This window comes from Grus americana, chromosome 5 (genome assembly GCF_028858705.1).
Source record: "Grus americana isolate bGruAme1 chromosome 5, bGruAme1.mat, whole genome shotgun sequence".
Lineage (NCBI taxonomy): Eukaryota > Metazoa > Chordata > Aves > Gruiformes > Gruidae > Grus > Grus americana.
Window position 1 is genome coordinate 42802178 of NC_072856.1, and position 21307 is coordinate 42823484.

Here is a 21307-nt window from a genome sequence, read left to right on the forward strand (position 1 = left end):
GGTGGATAAACCTCCCCAGTCCCCATCCCCAGCTCAGATTTAGTGGTCGTTCAGGGCAGGATGAGTCCCCAAGAAGAAGGTTTGGCAGATTCTCACCCAGCCCCACATCCGGAAAATTTTGCAGGTTTGCAATGCAGGCATGGCCCTGTCTGCCAGAAGGAAGTTTCAGTGCATACACCTGGGCTATGCTCAGGCAATGAGAGTGGAAAGGAAATAAAAATGACTCAGGATGACAATTTTTTTATAATCCTTTCCACAATGGCCTTTGGCTCCCATGCAAATTAGGAAGCACCTAGCCAGCTGCAATGCTCTTCCTCATAGCAGAGAGCCCTCCTTAGAGCAGGTCGTGTGTTGGGAACCCCTCGGGAAGAGCAGGGCAGAAAACGGAATGGGTGTCCCTGTGCAACCTGGACCCATGGCCTTCTCCTTGGCCTGAGCCGGGCCGGGTGCCAGGAGCACAGAAGTCCCCTGGCCAACACTCTTGGCAGAGCTTGGTCCTGCGTCAGCAGCTCTGCCGCACCCTGTGCCCACCCAGGGGGTTATGGCACAGAAGGAACAGGGCACGGTCACCCCTTACACAACCCATCCTTTATGTGGTCGTGCAATGGGCTAAAATCAGTGGCTAAAATTAGTCCTGCACTGCGACATGCTGCCAATGGATAATCAGGTGCAGGTGAGGATTTGAGCAAAGTGATTCTGCCTGCCTGAATGCTGGAGAGAAACAGGCAGGAATAACTGAAGTGGGTTAAAGCCACAGCCTCCGCTGCTGTGAATTGGACAGGGAGAGCTGTAGCTCCCACAGCGGGGAGCAGGGGAGGCCCCCTGCCTGAATTTCAGGGGTGGAAGGCAGCAGCACGTGATCCCAGGCATGTGCTCCCTCTTCCTGCGGAAATCCCCTTTGGAAAATCCGAAGGTGTCCAAGTTCAAACCAGAGCTGGACCGGATGATAAACGAGAGGGCGAGCGGGCGCAGGGCTGTGCTGCAAACCTCCAGCCTCCCCCGGCAAGTCCCAGCAAGAGCTGCCGAGTAGTGGAGCTGGAACAAAAGGTGCCACGAGGGCGGGAGGGTGGGTGCTGTCACAGCCGGCCTCAAAACCCCTCTCTACAGCCGGGTGGCTGGTGCTTGGGTGACAGAGGGGGAATCCCAGTCCCCTGACCCGCTTGCCGCAACGGGCACAGGAAACGACACCTACGTCTGCTTCCAAAATTAGCTGCAGCAGAAGGGCTGAGAGCTGTGAGCTGCCTAGACGTCTTACCACTGCAGAGGTGAACCACCTAAAACCCCTGAGCCTGTGACCCTATCCGTCTACTAGATGTTAAATGTTTCTTAAAAAGCAAACCAGGTGGATTCCCACGTATCTCAGGACAATGAGGTGGGCAATGAACCATTTCACAGACCAGGTAATTTGACTTTTTTTAATAAATACCTATCTCACATGTACCAAAATAATTATAAACAAAAAATGTACAGTATTTACACAATATACAATTGCTAAAAAGTGTAGCAATTATGACACACATGGTGTGAAACACACTGTTTCCAATGCCCACAGTTAACATGATTGCTACTTTCTCCTAACAGCCCAGAGGTCACCAGTCCCTTGGTTTGACTCCTCCACCTGGGATGCCCCACCGAGAGCAGCTGAGGTCGGTCAGTAAGGCCAGGGAGCACCGCCAGCCCAACACGAATTAAGTCTCCAAGAAGATGGGGCGTTGATGTGAGCCTGCCTTTCCACGAGAGGACACGTGTTCCTCGTGGTACTTAACACTGCCAAAATAGCTCTCTGTGACTAGCAGGCTGGATGTGTAGTTTGTTAACCTTCGTAGGGTTGAGAAGATTGGCTGTGTGGCTCGTTATCAGGTGGTGTGAATGATCACAGATCTCTACCGATGTTACACATCCCGCCCCTGTATTTAAAACACAGGCCAGAACCTGGAACCATCCTGTTACAATTACATGCTCCTTGCTGGGCAGCGTAGTATTTCCCTCCTCGTTTTTCACTCTGCATTGCGACTTTCTCTTTAAATGAAGAAAGTCAGTCCTTTTTCTATACATATGTACACAGTCACTTCTTTCCACAGAAAGCTCTACTTTAAAATGCCAGCTGTCGTCCTCCAATAAGGCAGTCGTCATATATAAGCTGCAAGAAAAAAACCAAAAGCCTGTTAATGCAAAACTCTTACTGGGAGTATCGTATCCACTCTGGGATAACTGCCAAATTCTGCATGCCCTGACTTAAGACGGCATATAAAATTTCTACACCAAAATGGTTGCATTTGCCATTTAACAGCACTGAGAATGTTAGAAAAACAAATGCCAGGGAGGAAAAAAATCACCCATTAACTTGCATTTAATCTCATGAGGTTCTGTAGATGTCAGCAACAGAACGGTGCTCAGAGAACCATGTTGCATGAAGTTAACCTCCGTTCTCTCATGTTTTTACATTTTATTCTTAAATTTATTCTATTTATATGCTTGCCCCAACAGCCATCTTGCTGATGGCTGATAGCGTAACCTTACTTTATGGGCTATTTATACCCATCTGTTATATAGGTAAGAGGTCACTGGAGCATGTCATCAGAGCGGCACCACCAACAAAAAAAAACCTACAAAGGGCAGGATTCTCCCCTTCTCTTGAAAAGGTGCAAATAGCTACTTACTTCATCCTCTGTGAATTCAGGCTCCGATTCACTGCTCTCCTCGTCCTCACTTTCTGGCAACATCTGCAAGTTGGCTGTGGTCAGCTGCTTCAGCTGTTCCTGTATACTGGAGTTGTCTCTTCCCCATGTGAGCTGACAGGGGGAATAGCCCTGGTAGGTTACTTTGTTCACGTCCGCCCCGTGTTTCACCAGAAGCGACACCAGGTCTGAATTCTGCAGGTCAACTGCCAAATGTAGTGCCGTTCTGCCATTGCATGGCTCCTGTGTGAAAATAACACAAAGTTTGGCATGTTAGGAGAGCCAGAGCCGGTGTCAGACCTGTTGATTCTTACACTACACAGCCCTGGTCAGTTAAATTCACGGTATGCATTACACACCTGAGCATTTACATCTGCTCCCAAGGACAGCAAGTATTCGACAATAGCCAGGTAGCCTTGAATAGATGCCAAATGGAGACATGTATGTCCTACAAAACACAAATGAAGGTAAAATTTGAGTAAGTCTAACCTAATGCCCTATCATTCAGCTAAAGTCAAGATTATAAGACAGGATGGTATCTAGGTTAGCGGTTCATCCATGGCAAAAGGGCGTTTTCCAGCTGAGCTTTCCAGCTTCCAATTACTATGAGTAACAGGGCTGGATATTGTGAAGATTTCTTAGAGGCTTTATTCCAGTGTTTGACTGCAACTTACTTTAACCAAAAAAAAAAAGGAGCACTGCAAAAGTATTCACTAAAAATGCAAAATTCAAAGCCATGAGAGCCAATAATGAACAGTGAGGTGGCCTACAAGACAGTGCCACTTTAAAGAAATCAGACACTTTCATGTGCTTTGGGCTCCTCAACTCTCAAATGGGCATAATGATCCTTCTTCACCTCTCCAGGGATCTTTGAGCTATATGGGACCACAACTCTACCCTCAGTACAGCACACCGACATCAATGTACAGCAGCATGCCCGTACCGTTGTAGTTGGTCGCCTGCAGGACAGCGAGGAGGTGGTGCGGCTGGCAGTACTGCGTGAGGACGCTGACGCTCCTGAGGGAGCCTTGCTGGCAGGCAATGTGCAGGGGGGTGTTTCCTCGGAAGTCCCTGATTTCCAGGTCGCATCCGGCCTTCAGAAGATGCTCGGCAATTTCAGGCTGATCGGTGATCACTGCCAGGTGAAGAGGAGTCTGCAGGCAAAAGAGAAAATGCAGACCTGTAAGTTACACTGCACACTTGGCAGCAATGTCTGGACAAACACACCCCTTAACCGCTTGGCGATTTGTGCCCCCAATTAAAAACACACCCCAGAAACTCAGTTCTTTATGCTTCCCGACATATTGTGTAGTTGCCCTTTAGTCTGGAAGTGATGAACTTAAAGCTCTTTGGATACCGAACAGTCAGTCCGTATGAAGGGTATCATTAACATCCCAATAATGAGGGATGCAACCCATTGCATCACATTTAAAAAATGCGGGCGTTAAATGGCACTCTTAGAGGCAAGGAAGTGCTGGAGCCAGCTAGGGACTTTCCTGAATGTAGGCTTTGATTTAGCATCCATCAATTAAAAAAAAAAAATTTAGAAAGAACTTTTTTGGGGGGGAATTCCCCAGAGGACTTTTGTGGGGGTGGTGGGGGCTGATCTTGATTCCAGGCAGTGGAGGTGAAAGTACCTGGCTGAGGTTGTTCTGGAAGTTCAGGAAAGCGCGGTCCCCGGTCGTCTGCCGGATCACCTCCAGGCTCAGGGCTTTTTCCTCGTGAATAATCGCCAAGTGGAGAAAACTGCAGCGGAAAAAAAACCCCAACCAAACCCTACGTTAAAACCCCCAAATCACAGGTTAAAAACCCCCAAATCCCGCAAAGGGGCGAGGCGGGCCGGGGGCAGGGTCATGCGCGGGTGTTGCAAGCCGGGGCTTTCGGCGGCCGGGGCTTTCCGCCGGCCGCGGGAGCCGCCTCTCCCTGGCGCCCCTCCAGGGACTTTCCGCCCTCCCCTCCCCGCCGCGGCGCGGCCCGGCCCAGCCCGGCGCCTCCCCGCCGGCAGCACATCCTGTCCCGTCCTCAGCGTGCCATGTCCCGTCCCGTTCCACCCCCCCTACCCCGTATCCGTGTGTGTCCTCCCCGCCTCGACCCCCACTTACGTGTCCCCGTCCTCGGTGAGCTGCTGTGCCCAGGCGGGCGGTTCGCGGGGCTGCAGGCGTATGTCCTCCAACTCCTTCACCAGCTGCCGGTACTCCTCTTCCTTCATGGAGTCCAAGCCGCTGTCGTGGCGATCGTCGAGTGCGAACCCGCCTTGACGGTCTTTCTTCGGTTGCTCGTAGCCCTCCATAACTGGCGGCTCGACGGCGCGGCTGGCGCTGATCATGGCGGCAGAGCTCCGGCTTGCTGCGAGTGAGCGGCGGTGGCGGCGGCGCTTCGCATATACACCCCGGCGAGGGGATTTCTGCGGGGGAGGAGCTGCAGAGGACGGGAATTTCCAGCCAGTCAAAGCCCGACCGACGCGTCTGGTCCTGCTCGGCGCCGCGGGCGGTGGCAGGGAGGACGGATCGGCTCGGGCCGGCCCCTTCCCTCCCCTCCCTTCTTGTCGCTCCGGGAGGGGCGGGGGAGGGGAGAGGTCGGCCCGGGAGGGGACTTGGCGTTTTTCCACGTCAGGGGGGAAGTACTCGCCTCTGCGGCGTCCCCGCCGGTACTTCCCTGCTGCGCCCCGGGCGGCTGTCCCTTGCCGATTTTCCCGGGGGGCTTTCCCTGCCCTGCCCGGTCGTGGGGCTCCCGGTGCCCCTTCCCCGGCAGGGCAGCGGATGTGCGCACCGGTGCGGGGTCCCGTTGCATGGTGCGGGGGTCTTTGCTCCCTGTGGGGGCCCCTTGCACGCTGAGGACCACCCGCACATGCTGGGCACTGCTGGCCTTGATCGCATCCTGCACCCCCCGCCCCGACTTTCCACCAGCTTGCTGTTTGATAAGAGGGGCTGTGGGATGCCTCAGGCCAGAAGGCCAGTCTGTAAGCATACGCAGCGGTCGTGATCGGTGATCACGCTCATGGAAGCTCCACCACCGGTCAGGTGCAGTGTAGCATGACAGGTCTCCTCCACAGCCCTCATCTGCTTGTCTGACGAGCAGGAACAGGCTTCGTAGCCAGCCCAGGGTAGCAAGGTCACGCTACAAGTTCAGGGAACTAAACACCACCCAGAGCGATGCTGAGGCTGCAACTGCATCAGCACACTGCATGTCTGCCGTGCTGCTGCTTGGGGAGGGAGGTACTGGTTTTTTGGAGAGATTCAGTTAGTATTGCACATGACTGGTGTTACCCAGTCACGATACCTGCAAGTGTGCAGATGCTGCCTCAGCGTTTAGAAGATTTCGCATCTCTGCTGTGGAAGTTTTCACTCTGTTTCGGTGCAGTGGGATCAGGATTGAACAGGAGAATTCTGCGCCACTCCTGTACATGCAGTTCTGGTCCGGGACTCAACAGGCCTCTTTCAAAAGGTACATACCCGTAATGGAACAAACCTTTTTGAGAAGAAATTGCATCTTCTGCCATTATTCTTACTTTCTCTGACCATTTCTAATGATTCTTGTCTGCTCCTTTTTACTGCTGTCGTGCCATCCATGGGTAATGAAAACTGGATAAATGCAGGCTCCCACACGGATAAAAGGCATTGTCTGCGAGGCTGACAGCGCTGAATTTTTCCCTGGTGAATTTTTGCTTCTGCTTCTCAGATGTGGGGGATTCCCATGAAGAATTTTTCTTCTCTTGCAACTATTGCTGGCCTCGTTGAGTAACAGTGTCTGCACTTTTTTTCCTTTTGTCATTTTCCTATGGGATGGCATCCCTTTGAACAAGAACTTATGAGAAAATCCAAACATGAAAGGGGGAGGCAAAGGAGAGGGCGTACGCCTGACTTTCTGTGAGCAGATGTTCCTGATTTTCAGCCCAGCTGTGCCATTCCTGGACTTTTTTTCGTTATTCATCACTTGGCCTGGGACAACCCAGTGGTGCTTTTGGGCAGGTTTAGAAAAAAGTTGTACAACTTTTTCTTTTATAGGTTAAAAGGTTATGAAAGTTTTGGGAGCTTCTTGAAACAGTTTCCCCTTTTTAATGTAAATTGGCAGGGGAAATTTAAGTAACAAATTAATCTCCTCCTACCTGCTTCCCTGCAAAAAAAAGAGGATGAGCATTGGAAAGCAGGCTCCTGCTCTGACTAGCAGGGGAATCAAGCCCAGCTGGGACCATGCTGTCTCCGGTTGGGGTTTTGCTAGAACCACACAGAAATTAAACTTTAAAACTCCCTGTCCTCACTGCGATGGCTGGAAACCAAGTTCAGCAAAACGAGTTTTTTGCCTCCTTCTATAAGTGACCTCCAGCTGCTCTCACAGGCAAGCGCGGGGCTATTTTTAGTGAGCATTTGCCAGCAGAAACCTTTTTTCGGAGGCATGTGAGGTGCTTTTATTTTGTGTGTGTTTCAACTCGGTGGTACTGCAGCCAGTTGTAGGTGGCGGAAAGGAGATGGAAAATGTTTTCTGGATGGAAAGTTGCACCGAGGCCAGCCCACTTCCTGCCCCAGGGAGATGCTGCCACCCCACAGCCGCTCTGCAGCCTGGCCCTGAGCATCGTGGCGGGCCCCAGACATGGGCCAGCACCCCCGGGTATTAAGCTGCCAAAAGCATGAATTGAGAAGGGATTCAGCCCTAAACCCTGAACATGTAAAGTAGCAGCCAGCCACGGATGCAGGAGCAAGGGGAACCCTTGTTAACATTTAAACAAATTAAGCTGCTGTCTTCTCTGTAACTCCTCACAGCTAACAAGGTCGTTTACAGTTTTTGCCTAAAGGGACAGTGTATAAAAGATTGTATAAAGCAAAGGTTTTGAAGCAGTGGTGAAGGTCATTGATGCTGCTTTTGTGCTACTGAGGTACTGTCCTTTTTTTTGAAAATTAAGACGTTCTATCAGTCCTTCTATACGACTTCCTACGTGGCCCACAAGAGAAAAAGAATAGAAAGAAAAAAACCTCCAGCTTTTGGATATATGGTTTTTGGATATAGGGTGGAGTCTTTCACAACTCTGATTTCCTGTGTGGCCTTTCACTCAGGTGTTGCAGTGCTGGGGGGGCTCAGACATGCCCCCCAGGGAACGGAGCAGCCGTACCTATGCAGGGACAGGGGTTAGCCCTGCTGAAGCAGGAGCAAAACTTTATGAATGCTGTAGTCATCTGTGACAAACTGAACCCTCTTTGTCTTCTTCTGCATTCTGGTTTAATACTCCTGCTATGTCTGCATTAATTTCACGGGAGTGTTTTTTATGCTCCTCAGCTGGAGAGGAGATTAACATTCTCTGCATTTTTTTATTTGGGATTACGTTAGCAGTCTCCGCTGCCTGGTCCAGTGGGCACTTCAAAACCAAGGGACTACCTAAAAGTCACGCTAACAATGTAAAAGGCTGTAACCACAAGAGGTGGTTTTGCACCTGATACCTAAGGGCTAGATTTTGCAAAAGCCTCCTCCACTCTGGGTGCCCCGAGCACTCAATTGGCAGGGCTGTGGGGCTGCAGGGATGAGATGTTTGTTTTTATTCTACCTTGCAGAAAGCAGCTGGCAGGGCTCCGAGAAACAGCCTTGCGTGCCTGAATACTGAAAAGGGGCAGTAGGGTTTTAATCAGTTTTTAAAGTACATGAAAGATTCTTGTGCTGCTTCCTCCAGCAAACACATTAAACTGTAATTTCCTGATTGCCAAACTAATCATGAGAACCGTCTAGTGCTGTCGCTGTGGTGCTGTTGATTTACCAGAGTTGGTCCCTCAACTTCATCCTTTTGTGATTGCTGCTGCAGATACCTATTAACTGTTTCCTCCCGTTTAATCTCGAGGACTATGCATGGCTTGCAGGAAAGGTACCAGGAAAGGTAGTTCACAACATCCAGCAGAATCTTGGCCCAGGCTGTTAAAACCAAAAGCAAAGCAAATCGGTGAACTAAACCTGCTGTCTGCGTGTGTGTGCACACGTGCAGATACCCCTTTGGAACAGGACTCCAGTTTATTGCTCCAAAAGTCTACGGACTTTGCTAGTGCAATGGAAGCCGGGGAACACTTCATGTTGTAACGATAACATTTTGCAATTGAAATCCACGTATCTCAGGCTCCCATTTACAGCTGCTGTCGAGATAAGAACCGGGCAGCTCCAAACAATTAGTCCAGTGGTAAACAAGGAAAACATATTTCCCTCCTGCTTTATTATAATAATAATAATAATATGACTGTTACTAATTTGAAAACTTTTTAAAAAATGGCCAAATGAGAAGAAGGAAAATCCATTTTTGTCAGCTGGGATGAGGGCTGACAGTGTTACATGTACCACATGGCCAGCATCCCTACCTCCTCAAACTTTTTCATCGGAGGCTGTTATGGGACAGTCAGGTACTCTAACAAGCAGTGTGGTGAATGCAGTAGGAAGCATTTCTCCACCTTATTTGAGCTGATATAATGTCCAAGCAAACAGTGCGGGGGGCAATTTTTGGCATGTAAAGCCAAGGTCCAAATTAAGGCATTTAAAATCCTACCCATGTCCCACGGATACAGAAATGGAGTTAACTAGGGTGTCCTGGCCAGAGTCTAATGGACTTAGATTTCTGTCTGGCTACACTAGTCTCTGTTTTTATTTTTAGACTACAGCTTATTTTTGGCATCTCTTAAACTGATGTATTGCATCCCCGGGAGGATCTGCATTTCTGGGGATCCTTAGGGATGACATGTACCATATCAATTTAAACTGCTTTTATTGTTATGCCTTTAGGGTAAATATAGGTCAAGTAATTTGAAATTGGCTACCACTTGGAAGACGAGTTTCCTCTGGTGTCGTTCCCATTTCTCACATGGAAGTTTTGTTAAAGCATGTTGTTTGCAAAGCTTTAAGCTGATGCTCACTGCCTGATGCAGCAGAGCTTGCTGCCACATGCGTTTCATGTAGGAAAGAAGAGACTTGGGCTGGGGGAAGAGAAGAGAAGCAGAGGCAGGTCTCTTGAGCTTGTTGTACAACTTTCCCTTCAGCAATATGAATAACGTTGCTCCCCATCAGTACAACCCCCTCTGTAGTTGCAGAGTGGAAGCACCTGACAGGGAAAATATGAACTGGGAGCACGCTAATAATTAAAAAGGGACTTTCCCCCTACAGGCAGCTGTGACATTTGGTAACGTTACAGTCTTTAGTTCTTCCCAGCACGTAGGAATCTTGCAAAGGTGGAGAGACCGGCATGGTGGGACGGTGCAGGAACCCCACCTGGTGAGACTTCAGAATGGAGAGCTCTGCCAGGCAGAGGGTGAGCGTGGGCAGCCAGTGGGACTGTGCTAAGGAGGGAGCTGCTTTCCTTTCTCTTCGGATTACGGATCCAGAAGTTGTAAGCTGGATCTGGATACAAATTTCCCTGCATTACTAGATTATATTTTGAGCAAACTAAAGACCTGAACAGAGTTACGGTGGACTGTCTGAGCAGGAGTCTGTGCACAGGCAGTGAGAGGCGTCCATTTCAGCACATACAGAGTTTGCTGTGAGCCTCCTCGTGCTCCTGTACAACCCTTGTGCCTAAAGTTGGTGGGTGCAAATCGTCCTGGATGAACGTAAAAAGCCAGTACGCTGCTTGTCTGTGAGCAGTGGGAGCCCGCCGCAGCAGACAGGCACACAGCAAGCCTTAATTAGAAGCTGTGAACTGCATGTGGGCCCAGGGATTTCCCTGGGGACGGATGTGGCGAACACAGGGGTTAATGCACTGAGTGCTGTAGCTGTGTGTCTGCGATAGCAGGGGAGCTGCCAGGGGAAGAAGCAGGAAATACTAGACAATACAAAGAGCATAACCCTGAGAAGAAGAAAGAAAAAACCCAACAGAAAATGAACTTTGGGCTGGGTGCTTCCTGAAAAAGCCCTAGGACTGCCAGCTGAGGGACTGTCTCAAGGTTGGTTCCTCCTGTGCACACCCTCTTTGGAGGAAGGCAGGCTCTCTGCTCTCTGCACCTTCTCCTGGTGAAAGTCCTTTGGAGCTCTGAAACTCAGCAGACCGCATGGCTCTGGGAGGGGTAACCCCAATCTGCCACCCACAAATTGCCTGAGGCTGACAGCGGGTGTTAAGGGGGGCTTGGCTTCAAGTGTGCCGGTGCAAAACACCCGTCAGGGTGCTCCAGGACTCTGCTTGGGAAGTTCCCAAGGCTTCAACCTCTGTTTTTTCCAGAATATTTGTGGGCTGTGCTCAGAGCTGGAGTGTTGGCTGTGCCAGCAGGGAGCGTACGCAGCATTGCCAAGGGCTGGATGTGCTTCTGGTGCCATGTCCTGGTCTAGCCCATCCTTCCTCTGCCTGTACAAAGGGCTGTTGACGAGAGCAGGGCTGCAGCGCCCGGGGTGGTTCAGTTGTTCTCGGCAGGAGCACAAGCTGGGGGAAGAGCTCCAAGGGACAGCAGAGAGCTAGGCTGCATTTATAGGGGTGTTAGGTGAGCTCTGGTTTACAGGCTGAGAAAGGCTAAAGAAAGGGTTAAATGCAGATTTTTCCAAACTCCAAACATGCTGTGCTCTGCATGCTCTGGGTGTTGCCGTGCACTCCCAGGACGCAGGTTCTTCAGACTGGGTTATAGTAAAATTCTCATTTCCTCACACAGCCCTCTCTCCCTCGTATTCCTGTTAGTTTTCATGCAGCCAACTGCTTACTCCAAGCATGACCTCTCCCGGGACGGGTGATGGCTGGCAGCAAGTTGAGGGCCACCGCTGCCAGCAGGACCCAGGGGACAAGCACTGCTTCACCTCCACCACCCGGGCAGGCGGTCGGAGGGTGGCTGTTCCTGCTGGTCCTGCACTATCAGAGCTGCACATAGTAATGGGGAACTGGAAGCAGTAGTGTGTCTTTCAGAGGGTACCGGAGCCAGTGATTCATTACTGGAGCCGAACTGGGGAGGAAGAATGGAGCAGAGGGAGACAGCATGCAGATTTTCCAGCCTGGATGAAGTTTAAATTTATCTCTCTCCAAGGCTGCATCCGTTCCTGGGCTGATTTCCGACTGAGCGTATGCCTTTTAGGGCTCTGATTTCTTCAGATTTCGTGGGCGTTGTTTACTAACTTCTGGCTGTGGTGTTTCCCAGACAGAAATATCTCTCTAGGATAAGCTCCTGCCTTTCTTGGACAGACGGTTTGTGTGCAGGCAGTAAATTCAGTTCTTCTGCAAACTCCCTGTCCTGTGCGTGAGCTGTGGTGACATCTGGAGGGCCTGTGCACGGCATAGCCTTGGTGACACATGGTGCCGGCCTTCCCTAGATGTCCGGAACCCTGGACAAATGGGGAAAAGTTAATCCTTGAGTTCTTCCCAGACCAAATTTCTGAGCAGGGAAAATTGTAACTTGCATGGGAAAACCCTGACCTCTGGCAACACAGACTTAAGCCAGGGGCTTGGTTTTATGCTTGAGACAGGAAGATTCATGGAGGCTCTGAACACATTTGTGGGAAAGCTAGTGAGGGAAGTGAGATGAGAGGGGCTGGTTTTCCCCAGAGCACTGCAGAGAAGCCATATCGGTCGCTCTTTGAAACAAGTGTTTGACAGTCACACTATTTAATTCTTCTTCTGCCTGCATCCACAGACATGAACCCTTTTCTTGGCTGCATCCCCTGCCTCCCAAAGCCCAGTATCCCACTATGGCCATCGCAGCTACGTCCTATATCCTTGCCAGCTGGCAGGTCCTTGCCCCTGCAGACCCGGGAGGCAGAAGATGTCACAGTCAAAGTATCCTTGTCTCCCAGGAGCCTACAGGAACCTGACCCCTTGTAGGACTCAGCTGGCTGTACCATTACCTTCTGCCTCACCCTCTGTGTACCTGCAGCAACACCATGTCCATCACGTGATGTTTGTATCTTCCCTTCTAAGGAGAGTCCTCACTCACCCACCTGTCTGCTGCTCCTGTCACGGTGGTGTCACTCAGTGCGTCCGTCTGTCCCACTGACACTTCTGTGCTCTGAGCCCAAGACAGCTGTGTGTCCGTGCAGTCCTGCACTTCTGGGATGCGTGTGAGCAATTAGCTAGTGAGTAATGAACAGCAAAAGGGCGTCTGTGGATTGTGTGCATGAGATGCCCTCTCTCGCCCTCCCTAGCAAGCAGTGTCAAGTCCCTGTCACCTCAGGGTCACCAGGCTGTGTGACCACGGAGAAGGCTGAGCCCTCCCGCGTGGGGCTGAGCAGCAGCTCCCCGCTCTCTGGGCTGGGGGTGCAGTCCCCCTGCTGCCCTCTGCGTTGGGAACTGCCTGCAGGTCTCTCTGACTCCTTCCGTATGTTGGGCTTAGCTGATCTCAAGTGACAACACAGAGTAGAATTAAAAACCAAGTCAGATCACCCAGTTTCAGGCACAGCATCACGCTCCTGTATCCCTTAGTACTTTCCCTCACCTGCCTCATCTAGAGGTCTCTGATAAACATTATTTTGATGCTCCCAATCCCAGGGAGCACAACAGTGGCCTGGTGAGACCTTGGTCCTGGAGGAAGCCGTTGATTGCAGGGAAGCAGGCATGGGTACACTCTCTCTGCTGGAGCAGCACTCTGCTCATTTGGGCTTTTCCAGACAGCTCCAGGTGGGAAAACTTTAATATCAGCTCTGAGCTCTCTTGCTTTTACATTGGCATGGTGCTGTGTGGGCAGAGCCTGTGTCCCTCCAAATGTGGGCAGGGGTTATGGGGTGGGGTACGCAGCCCCTTTCCCCTTGTGCTTGCTTGCAGGGAGATGCTGAGAGCTTGACCACCGCACAAGCCCTCCATGTAGGCAGGTGCTGCTGCGGGGCTGGGGCTCAGCCTGGGCTGGGGGAGTGGGGCTTCGCACCTCTGTGGAGGAAGGCAGCATAAGGGGGGGTCTTTGCTCGTGGGGGCAAGGGTAGGGTGTGCTTAAGAGGGTGGAGGAGGAAATGTCTCAGCTTACGTGGGCTGTTGCACTGCTGCCCTCACAGATGGCACCCACTCAAGCGGAGTTTGGAAAAACCCCACTTCAGCTTAGTTTAGCTCAGTTTTATTTAACCCTGATGAGGTGAGCTGCTGTGAGAAATCATCCCACACACCACCAGGCTTGCATTGGCAGAAGCAGGAACAGTTCCCACACGGTTCCTTTCCTAAGGACCATCCAGAGGGATACAAATGCATTGTCTTACAGGAATGATGGAGCCTCTGGGAGGTGGATTGGGCAGCTAAAAGCCTGTCCTCGGGAGCCCAGCCGCACACTAGTTTCAGCTGCATCATCAAAGTGAGTCATTCAATAAAAACAATTAGCTGAAGAAATATCACTAAACAGTAATAATTATCCAAATGTCCTACCATTGACCATTTAGATGACTAAATCCACACAATCAATTGTATTAGTGAATGCTAATTCAAACCTAATAACCTTCTGGTTTATTTGATTACGTATAAAGAATTCACCTGCAGCGTTGTGACAGGATGGGGCTGTGGAGCAGCTGGGTGCTCGGGCACCTGCCTGCCCTGTGGCCTCCACACACGTGTTGTCCGTGGGGTGCCAGCAGCACACGCAGCGTCCACCAGTCAGGCTGGGGAGCTGAAGAAGAGCGATGAGATGATGTCTAGGGACCCTTTGGCTGTGCAGGTAGCAGCTTTCATGGGCTTCGGAGGGACATGTGCCCACACAGAAATGTGGTGTGGCTTCTCAGGAGAGGCGACCTTCTCCTTTCTGCCTCCTTGCCTGAAGGGTCTCACAGGGATCTAAATCTCCTAAACTGGATGACTGGGCAAAATCATACAAACACTGGAAATCCGTATCATCTGCCTGAGAATAGGGGGTATGGAGGGAACTCATGATTAAAAATGACGATTACCGTTTCAGCCAAGAGCAGATCGCACTCTGTACCCGTGTTGGAAACAGACCCTTTGGCACAGGCTTTTACCGTCCTCGTGCCCTTGCATTACCTAGGCTCTGGATGCACACAGGTCTTCTCTGAAGTGCTTCAGGCTATGGATGGACTGTGATACACAGTCCATTTTATTATGTATGGGTGTTATTTTGTTGCGTCTCGGCACTGGCATCATGCTTGCCACCACAGTACCTGGATATCTAGAAATGATGGATGTTATAGATCCAGTGGGATTCAGCTTGGTGCTGGAATTGCCCTCAGTCTTCCCGCAAAAGCACAGTGAGCTCCTCCATCCCCACTGCCAACAGACCCGCTCTTCTTAGCTAATCTATGGATGCTCGGAAGAGATGAATTCAGGAAAGTTTGAGTTTTATCAGCATTTCAAGAAAGGAATCAGCAAAGGTACCAAGAAGGCAGCCTGCCCTGAAAATTGATGTCTGTACACATCTCTACAAATTGTTGTCTTCAGCTCTCCCCATGCTCTGCAAATTCAGGAAGGAGAGAGCGCATCTGGTGTAGGGACTGTTGACGCAGTTTCGCAACGCGGTGTGCCAGGGATGGCGAAAACCCGGCGCCTCTGAGGTCAGCAGCCGTCAGGCTGTGCTCACGCCTCTCATGCTGATGCTCCATCCATTGAATCACATTATGAAAAACAGTGCAGGCATCAACAAGGTGAATTTCTCCTGCTGCCCGCTATCTGTTCTCGCTATGACAGTGCAGGGTTTTCTAAATGGGGCTAATACGCAGTGAATCACCACGATATGCCGCAGCGGGACTGGCTCGGTCCCGCTTGCACTCTGCATCCACAGCAGGTCTGGCAGCGTGGGCAGGAGCCGCCCCGAGGAGCTGGGAGCATTTGCCATCAGCTGAGGGAGCCTGGTCGTGCTGTTGGTAGCGCAGGAGCAGCCTTCGTACCGCAAGGACAGGGCTTCTCTGCCTGTCTGCTAGGATTAACATTCATTTGCTCTCTAAGGCAGGCTGGTTTTATTTTTTTTATAGGTCATTCTGTGTAACATAATCATATTGGAGTAGAATTCTTCTACCTAATCAAATGAAACTTCATGTAGTTAGTTTGTCATTAGCATTTACTAACGAATGTGATTGTGAGGATTTAGTTTCTCACATGGTTAATAGGAAGGCATTTAGATAATTACAGCTGTCTAGTGTCTTTCCACTGCTAATCACTTTTACTCCTGGTTCATTTCCAGACCATCAGCAAGTGAAACTCTGGCACACAGCTGTGCAAGGAAACTGCCCCTGCGGTTACGCGTCGCTGTATCCATGATATGATGCTTTTTAGGTGTGAAGTCAGTTCACAGCTCCATCCTAAGTTTCATAAGAACTTCAGAAAATCACAGCCTTGCTGTGATCCAGCTTTCCCACTTGTCTGTGCCATGCCAGGCCATGTAGTCCAGCACTATCTCTGACACTGGCCAACTGAAGACACCTAGGAAAGAAAAAATAAGCTGATAAATATGTAATGGTCCTGCTTCTAGACTGTGCATCCAGCTTTCAGAGCCTTAGGAGCTTCCCATGTACCCGTGTTTAGCAGCCACTTGTGGATTTAGTTGCAGTCAATATACCTTATCCCTTGGTGTGCTTCTCCACATCTTTGGTCTCCACGATATCCTACAACAATGACATTTAATCATACATGCACTGAAAAGAAAACTCCACCAAAACTTCCTGGTGTTTGTTTGGAAACTACTAGGTGGTGTTTTAATTGAGAAAAATGAATACTTCTGTTAGGTGAAACAGGGAATGAGATTTGTTCTTCACCTTTTTAGGCCACCTGTGATGTGACTGAGCTGTCACCACCCTCTGCTGTCTCCTTTCCAAGCTTCATCTAGTCCTGCTTCCAACCTGGTTAGTTTTTCCTCATATGGAGGCCTTTCCATACTCGGTCACCTTTTACAAAACCTATTTTTTTCTGGTTATCTCTTTGATACAGGCAGGAAACTGTATTTCAGAAGGATTTATGGAAAGGTGAAACGATGTTTTCTGCTTGGCTCTATTTATTCCCATTAATTCTGATAATTCTTTCTGCTGTTTTGCCCACCATGGAGCCCCGACCTCAAGTATCCACCATGGCTCTGAGATTTGTTTCCTAGTAAAAACAGTTCATTTAAAGCCCATGACTGTACATGCATAAATGGGTTTTTTCCTGTGGGTGCTATATAGTGCATTTGTTGATGTGGAATTTAATGCAAAATCTGACTTCTTATTGCTCTGCTGCATCACATTATGAAATATTTCTGCATTTCTCAGTTGTAGCTTAATCTGTTCTGAATAATTCTCTATCAGCTGCAGCCTTTGCTACTTTGCTCTTCACACCCTTTTCTAGATTATTTACAGATATGGCAAAGAACTGTGCATTGTTGTCTTTAAAGACAAAATCTGGGGGAGGAAACGTCTATTATACAAGCTAAGCGTAGTATGTTATAATGATGATGATAATTCTCATAAACTTTTGTATCATTGCTCTGTCTTTTGATAGCTATCTTGTTAGTAACAAACAATTCAACAGCTGTTTGGAACAGTATTGTCTTTTTAGGAATTAAATGGGTCAAGGGTTTCCTGCTAGCGGAGGAGATTTCTGCGGTGGTAAGATGAAGAGGACCAGGAGGATGCTGTTTCTGGCTAATAATTAAATTAAAATTAAGAGCTGTGCCCACTGGTCTGAGAGGAGTACCCCTGTACCCCCAGAAACTTTAGCATCCCTCCCAGAAGTTGCTCCTCAGTTTATTAGGACTTTAAAGGAAAAAAAAGAAATAATAATAATCATCATCATCATCATCATCATCATAATAGAGCTGTGCCCGGCGCTCGCCTCTTGCTGCTGCGGCAGCCCGCGGGGAAGTGCTGAGGGTGGTGCTGTGTTTCCCTCTAGCGGTGCCTGAGCCCTGCAAAAATACAGCCGTGTTTCCTTCATGAGACTCCCAAGATCCGTCTTTATGAAGTATGCTTCATCTCTCCTTGTATGCATGAAGTCATCGTTCGCTGTTGTGTTCTCCTTCGATAACGGCACTCTCTGGTGCAGCCCAAGTCCGCCGGCATTTGGCACAACATTCATGGCACAGCTGAAAAGCCTGTTTCCAGGAATCCGTACTTGGATGAGTCAGGATGCTGGAGCATCAAGGTTGTTCTTGGTCACCTGATCCATCTTTGGGGAAGTCCATGTTAGGCTGTGTGTGTGACTCTCTCACTGATTTGCTGTTATCTAGTATTACAATCAACAGCCAGAAACTTAGGAGAATTGGTACAAATAAGCATACTTTAAATCTCCAGGGAATAAAGCATTAAACATATCAACACTAAGGTAAAATACCTTGTATGGACAAGGAACTCTTCACAAATAACAACCAAAGATGTTCTCTAGCCACTACATAAACCTTCTAGTAAACTCCTTCTCCACAGCTACTTGCAGGGCCTTCAAGCTTTCTAGAGATGTTCTGGGTCAGGGGATTTTCACACCCTTTGAAAAATATCCCAGTTGGAAGTGGGTAGCTAAATCCTCCAGCTCCTCTTACATCTGATGTAAATGCCATCAACGAGTGTATTGCAGAGATCCTTAATGGCAAGAGCTCGGTGCAGTCGGGAGCACGCTGGCTTGAGACCAAAGGTGGGGGAGCCCTGCCTGGAGGGCGTCCTGCCCAAGGATGGGGTGCCCTATGCCCCACCTTCCTGAGCAATTTGGAGTTACTCTGGGCAAGCATCATAACATGCCTGCTCCTCACGGCCTATCGACTGCAAATGCGAGACAGCCCGCTGCAGGTGTTTGTAACCTGTCCTGTGCACCATTAACCAAATCAAAGACTTGGGAGGAGCAAGGTGCAGGACCTGCAGACCCCAGCCTCTAGGTCTGGTTGCGTCAGATCGTTGCCCTGTGTCACTGTGTCACTGTGTTTCAGAGTAAACCTCTCTCCCCTTGCTCACTCTGACTGCACGGTCTCCTCTGAGACAAGCAAGGCTGCAGGCAGGACAGAGGTTGAGACTATGCCACCTGTTGGGGCTCAACATCTGACCATCTTGGGACCCTCCTGCTGGCAATGTCACTTAGAGTCTCCAGTACTGCCCTTGTCCTCGCTTCCTCCAGGTACTTTCCTGCTAACCTGCCATCTCCCTCCCTCTCAGTCCCTTCAGCAGCAGCCATTGAATGCCTGCGCTCTTCTCAGCAGTGTCTTGGTGCAGCTCCAGCTCCCTAAACCACAAGCTGCACTGACTGCTGAATTGCAAACCCTCTTTTTGATTTTCATGCCTATGTGCCATCATGAAAATGGCATTTTGCAAGGATTGTCAAAAGCTCTCCATGGTAAAGCTCTCTCAGCGTACAGCATCCTTCTTCATACCTGTTTTTCCCTTTCAGAAAGACCTCAGACTTGGGGAGAATATGTGGCATGCTTCATCGATTTTGGCAGACTAATATGTGAAAAGATTACTTGGGTCTCCTGATGAGAAAAGGAAACATTGTTTTGTTCCTCGACATCTGGTAGGGGAAGCAGGTGATTCTTCTGATTATTTCTCTTAAAATTAAAAAACTATTATGGATACTTTAAAATGTTATTAGTGTGTTTAAGTACTAATGTTAATAGTTAAATACTATTGATTAATGCATGTTCATTAATGTTATATCCTTTAAATATTATTGTTCTTTTATTAAGTCTTGTAGGAACAGCTTTAAAGGTCTTTAATTAGCTTTTACTTAGGCAAAGCACCAGCGTCGGGAACAGCGGAGCCATGACCGGCGGATGTGCATCCAGCTCTAGGAGGGATGCGATCGCAGGACTTGGGTAGAACTCAGACGCTTTAGTTCAAAGCTTTGACGATGAGAACTGCCTCTCAGCTCCTGTCTGATCCTGGCGTGAGGTCTGTGAATGATGCAGTTTTATGTGACCCTGGCCTGAAGTCTACGAATGCAGCCCTTTCATGGGGCAAAGGGCTTCAGCTGCTCAGAGTCCCCATGCAGACCCCAAGGTTCCCCGGGATCCTCAACCCATTACCCTGCAGAGCCTTGCTGGAGTGGGCTTGGTACACCAGAGGCAGCTGGTGCTTTCTTTGGAAACAGCTTCTGCTCTCTTTTTTTCACCATGTCAGTGGTTAATGCACTGGGGACCTGGGGTGCATCCCTTCCTCCCGCAGCGTCCTGGGAGAGCTCCCAGGCAGTGGGTCTCGCATGCCTCGCCTCCGGCATGGCGCTGCTTCACGTAGACTCTTCAAAAGTTCTTTTGTTGTGGAAAAAAGAGCAACTGTGAAAACTTTTATGCAGAAGAGGTGGTGTCAGCTCCAGTCCCTGCTCACAGTTACCCAGTGACTATTTCATGGGAGACACAAGCTGTTGCTGGAGCATGGCCCGAAGCCCTGGTCACCCCTCTCCCCAGGTGAGCGCTCCCATTCCTCCTGTGTCTCTTGCAATCTCCTGAGGATGCCGAACGTTTGCAAGAAGTCAAAAGTGAATGGATGGAAAGGCCTATCTTAATTACAAAGACATCACTCAGGAATTGCCTGAGCCAAAGATTGCTGGCTGATGAGAGGATATGCAGAGGAAATACCACTTTATGCTCTCCTGTTCCTATACTTTTCCCCAAGCCCCTGCTTTTGGCCACTGTAGGAGACAAAATACTAGGTTAGATGGGCCTTCAGCAAGCAAACAGGGTTTTTTTAGGACAGATAAAGCCACACAGGCCTTTCTGTGCTGCCTTCTTGGTAGCATGTCACAAAATCCCAAGTTTTATTGTGAATGAGTCTTTGGCAGTGATTCTAGTTGTATCAGAAAGCAAAAAAATAACCAGATAATAAAGTAATGAAAATGAGAATAACAGCATTAAGGTTGCAAAGTTAAGCACTGGGAGGGAAGAAAATGTTAAAAGAAGGGGGTAGTAATGATTTTAGGATTGTAACTTGTTGAAGGTTCCCAATCTGATGCCCTCCTTGTGTGTACTAGGAGATAGACTTGCTTTACACTGTAATGCTCTATTTTTAACATAGGGTCCCCCCCCTTGTTCAGATCACAGAGTGGAGGGTCACTACAGTCAAATGAGGAGCACATGGTGAAGGAGAGGGTAGCCTGCATTGTCCTACCTTCTCCTCCTCCTGCCCGCAGGAGCTCGTGGGCAGGGAGAGGAGCTGCTGGTGAGCACCAAGGATGGCTACCGAGCACCGTGAGACCCTGCCCCTGAGACCGTGCCAGTGCGACGCTCCATGTCTTGAGTGAAACCACATTTTTCAACAAAGGGCATAGATGACTCCTCATTTCTGGGTGCTAACCAAGGGCACTTGGTGCTTAGCTGTTGAAATGTTTGTCCCCACCACACCTCGGGTCATCTAAAGCTGTGTGTGGCTGACAGCTCCACTTACTATCTAGCAAAATTTCTACTTTAGGGCCCAGCTCTAAATTTCTTTTTCACAGGAAACAGGATTAACTCACAGTATATATATATAAATACATATTTCGAAGGATGTATCTTTGTTTATAGCATTTACAGTTAGATACTTTAATATAAAATTTACATGAAAGCAAGTATTTTGATGGCGACAGTACCGCTAGAATGTTGTCTAATGCTTTATATGGAAGTACATGTAAAGGGCATTCTTGCAAAATTGGATGTTTTGGTATAAACATTCTTCCCTTGTGATCAGATGTGCATATACAGGTAGCTTGTCATGTTGCCAGCCTGATAAATCTGAGCAGACAGCAACTGGTACAAAGACAGTCTGTTCTCTGACAAACGAGCAGTATTTGCGATGTCTAACGCTGCAAAGTGAAGCAGCGGTGGGTAGCCTCCCTGCCCAGGACCTCCCCAGCCTGCTGG

The 21307-nt window shown here is 49.3% G+C and overlaps 1 protein-coding gene and 1 long non-coding RNA gene across 4 annotated transcripts in view; one reads left to right on the top strand and one right to left on the bottom strand.

The window, feature by feature from the left end:
- Window positions 1–1401: 1401 nt before the first annotated feature.
- Window positions 1402–5187, bottom strand: NFKBIA (NFKB inhibitor alpha). Of its 2 annotated transcripts, XM_054828273.1 has the most exons (6): window positions 4781–5187; window positions 4316–4424; window positions 3622–3832; window positions 3038–3126; window positions 2661–2921; window positions 1402–2140 (listed from the first exon to the last, which is right to left on the bottom strand). In XM_054828273.1, exons 1-6 carry the CDS (start codon window positions 5002–5004, stop codon window positions 2093–2095), a joined length of 942 nt encoding a protein of 313 aa, XP_054684248.1. In that variant the 5' UTR covers window positions 5005–5187; the 3' UTR covers window positions 1402–2092. The 2 variants fall into 2 exon arrangements, with proteins under 2 accessions (XP_054684248.1, XP_054684246.1); XM_054828271.1 differs by having other exon boundaries at window positions 1402–2921; window positions 4781–5142.
- Window positions 5188–5328: 141 nt separating this feature from the next.
- The window catches only part of LOC129207403 (uncharacterized), a 37846-nt gene continuing 21867 nt past the window's right edge, over window positions 5329–21307 (top strand). For both annotated transcript variants that reach the window (XR_008577433.1, XR_008577434.1), the window contains exons 1-2: window positions 5329–6122; window positions 18865–19000. This is a non-coding gene — a long non-coding RNA (uncharacterized LOC129207403). The remainder of the gene's footprint in view (window positions 6123–18864; window positions 19001–21307) is intronic.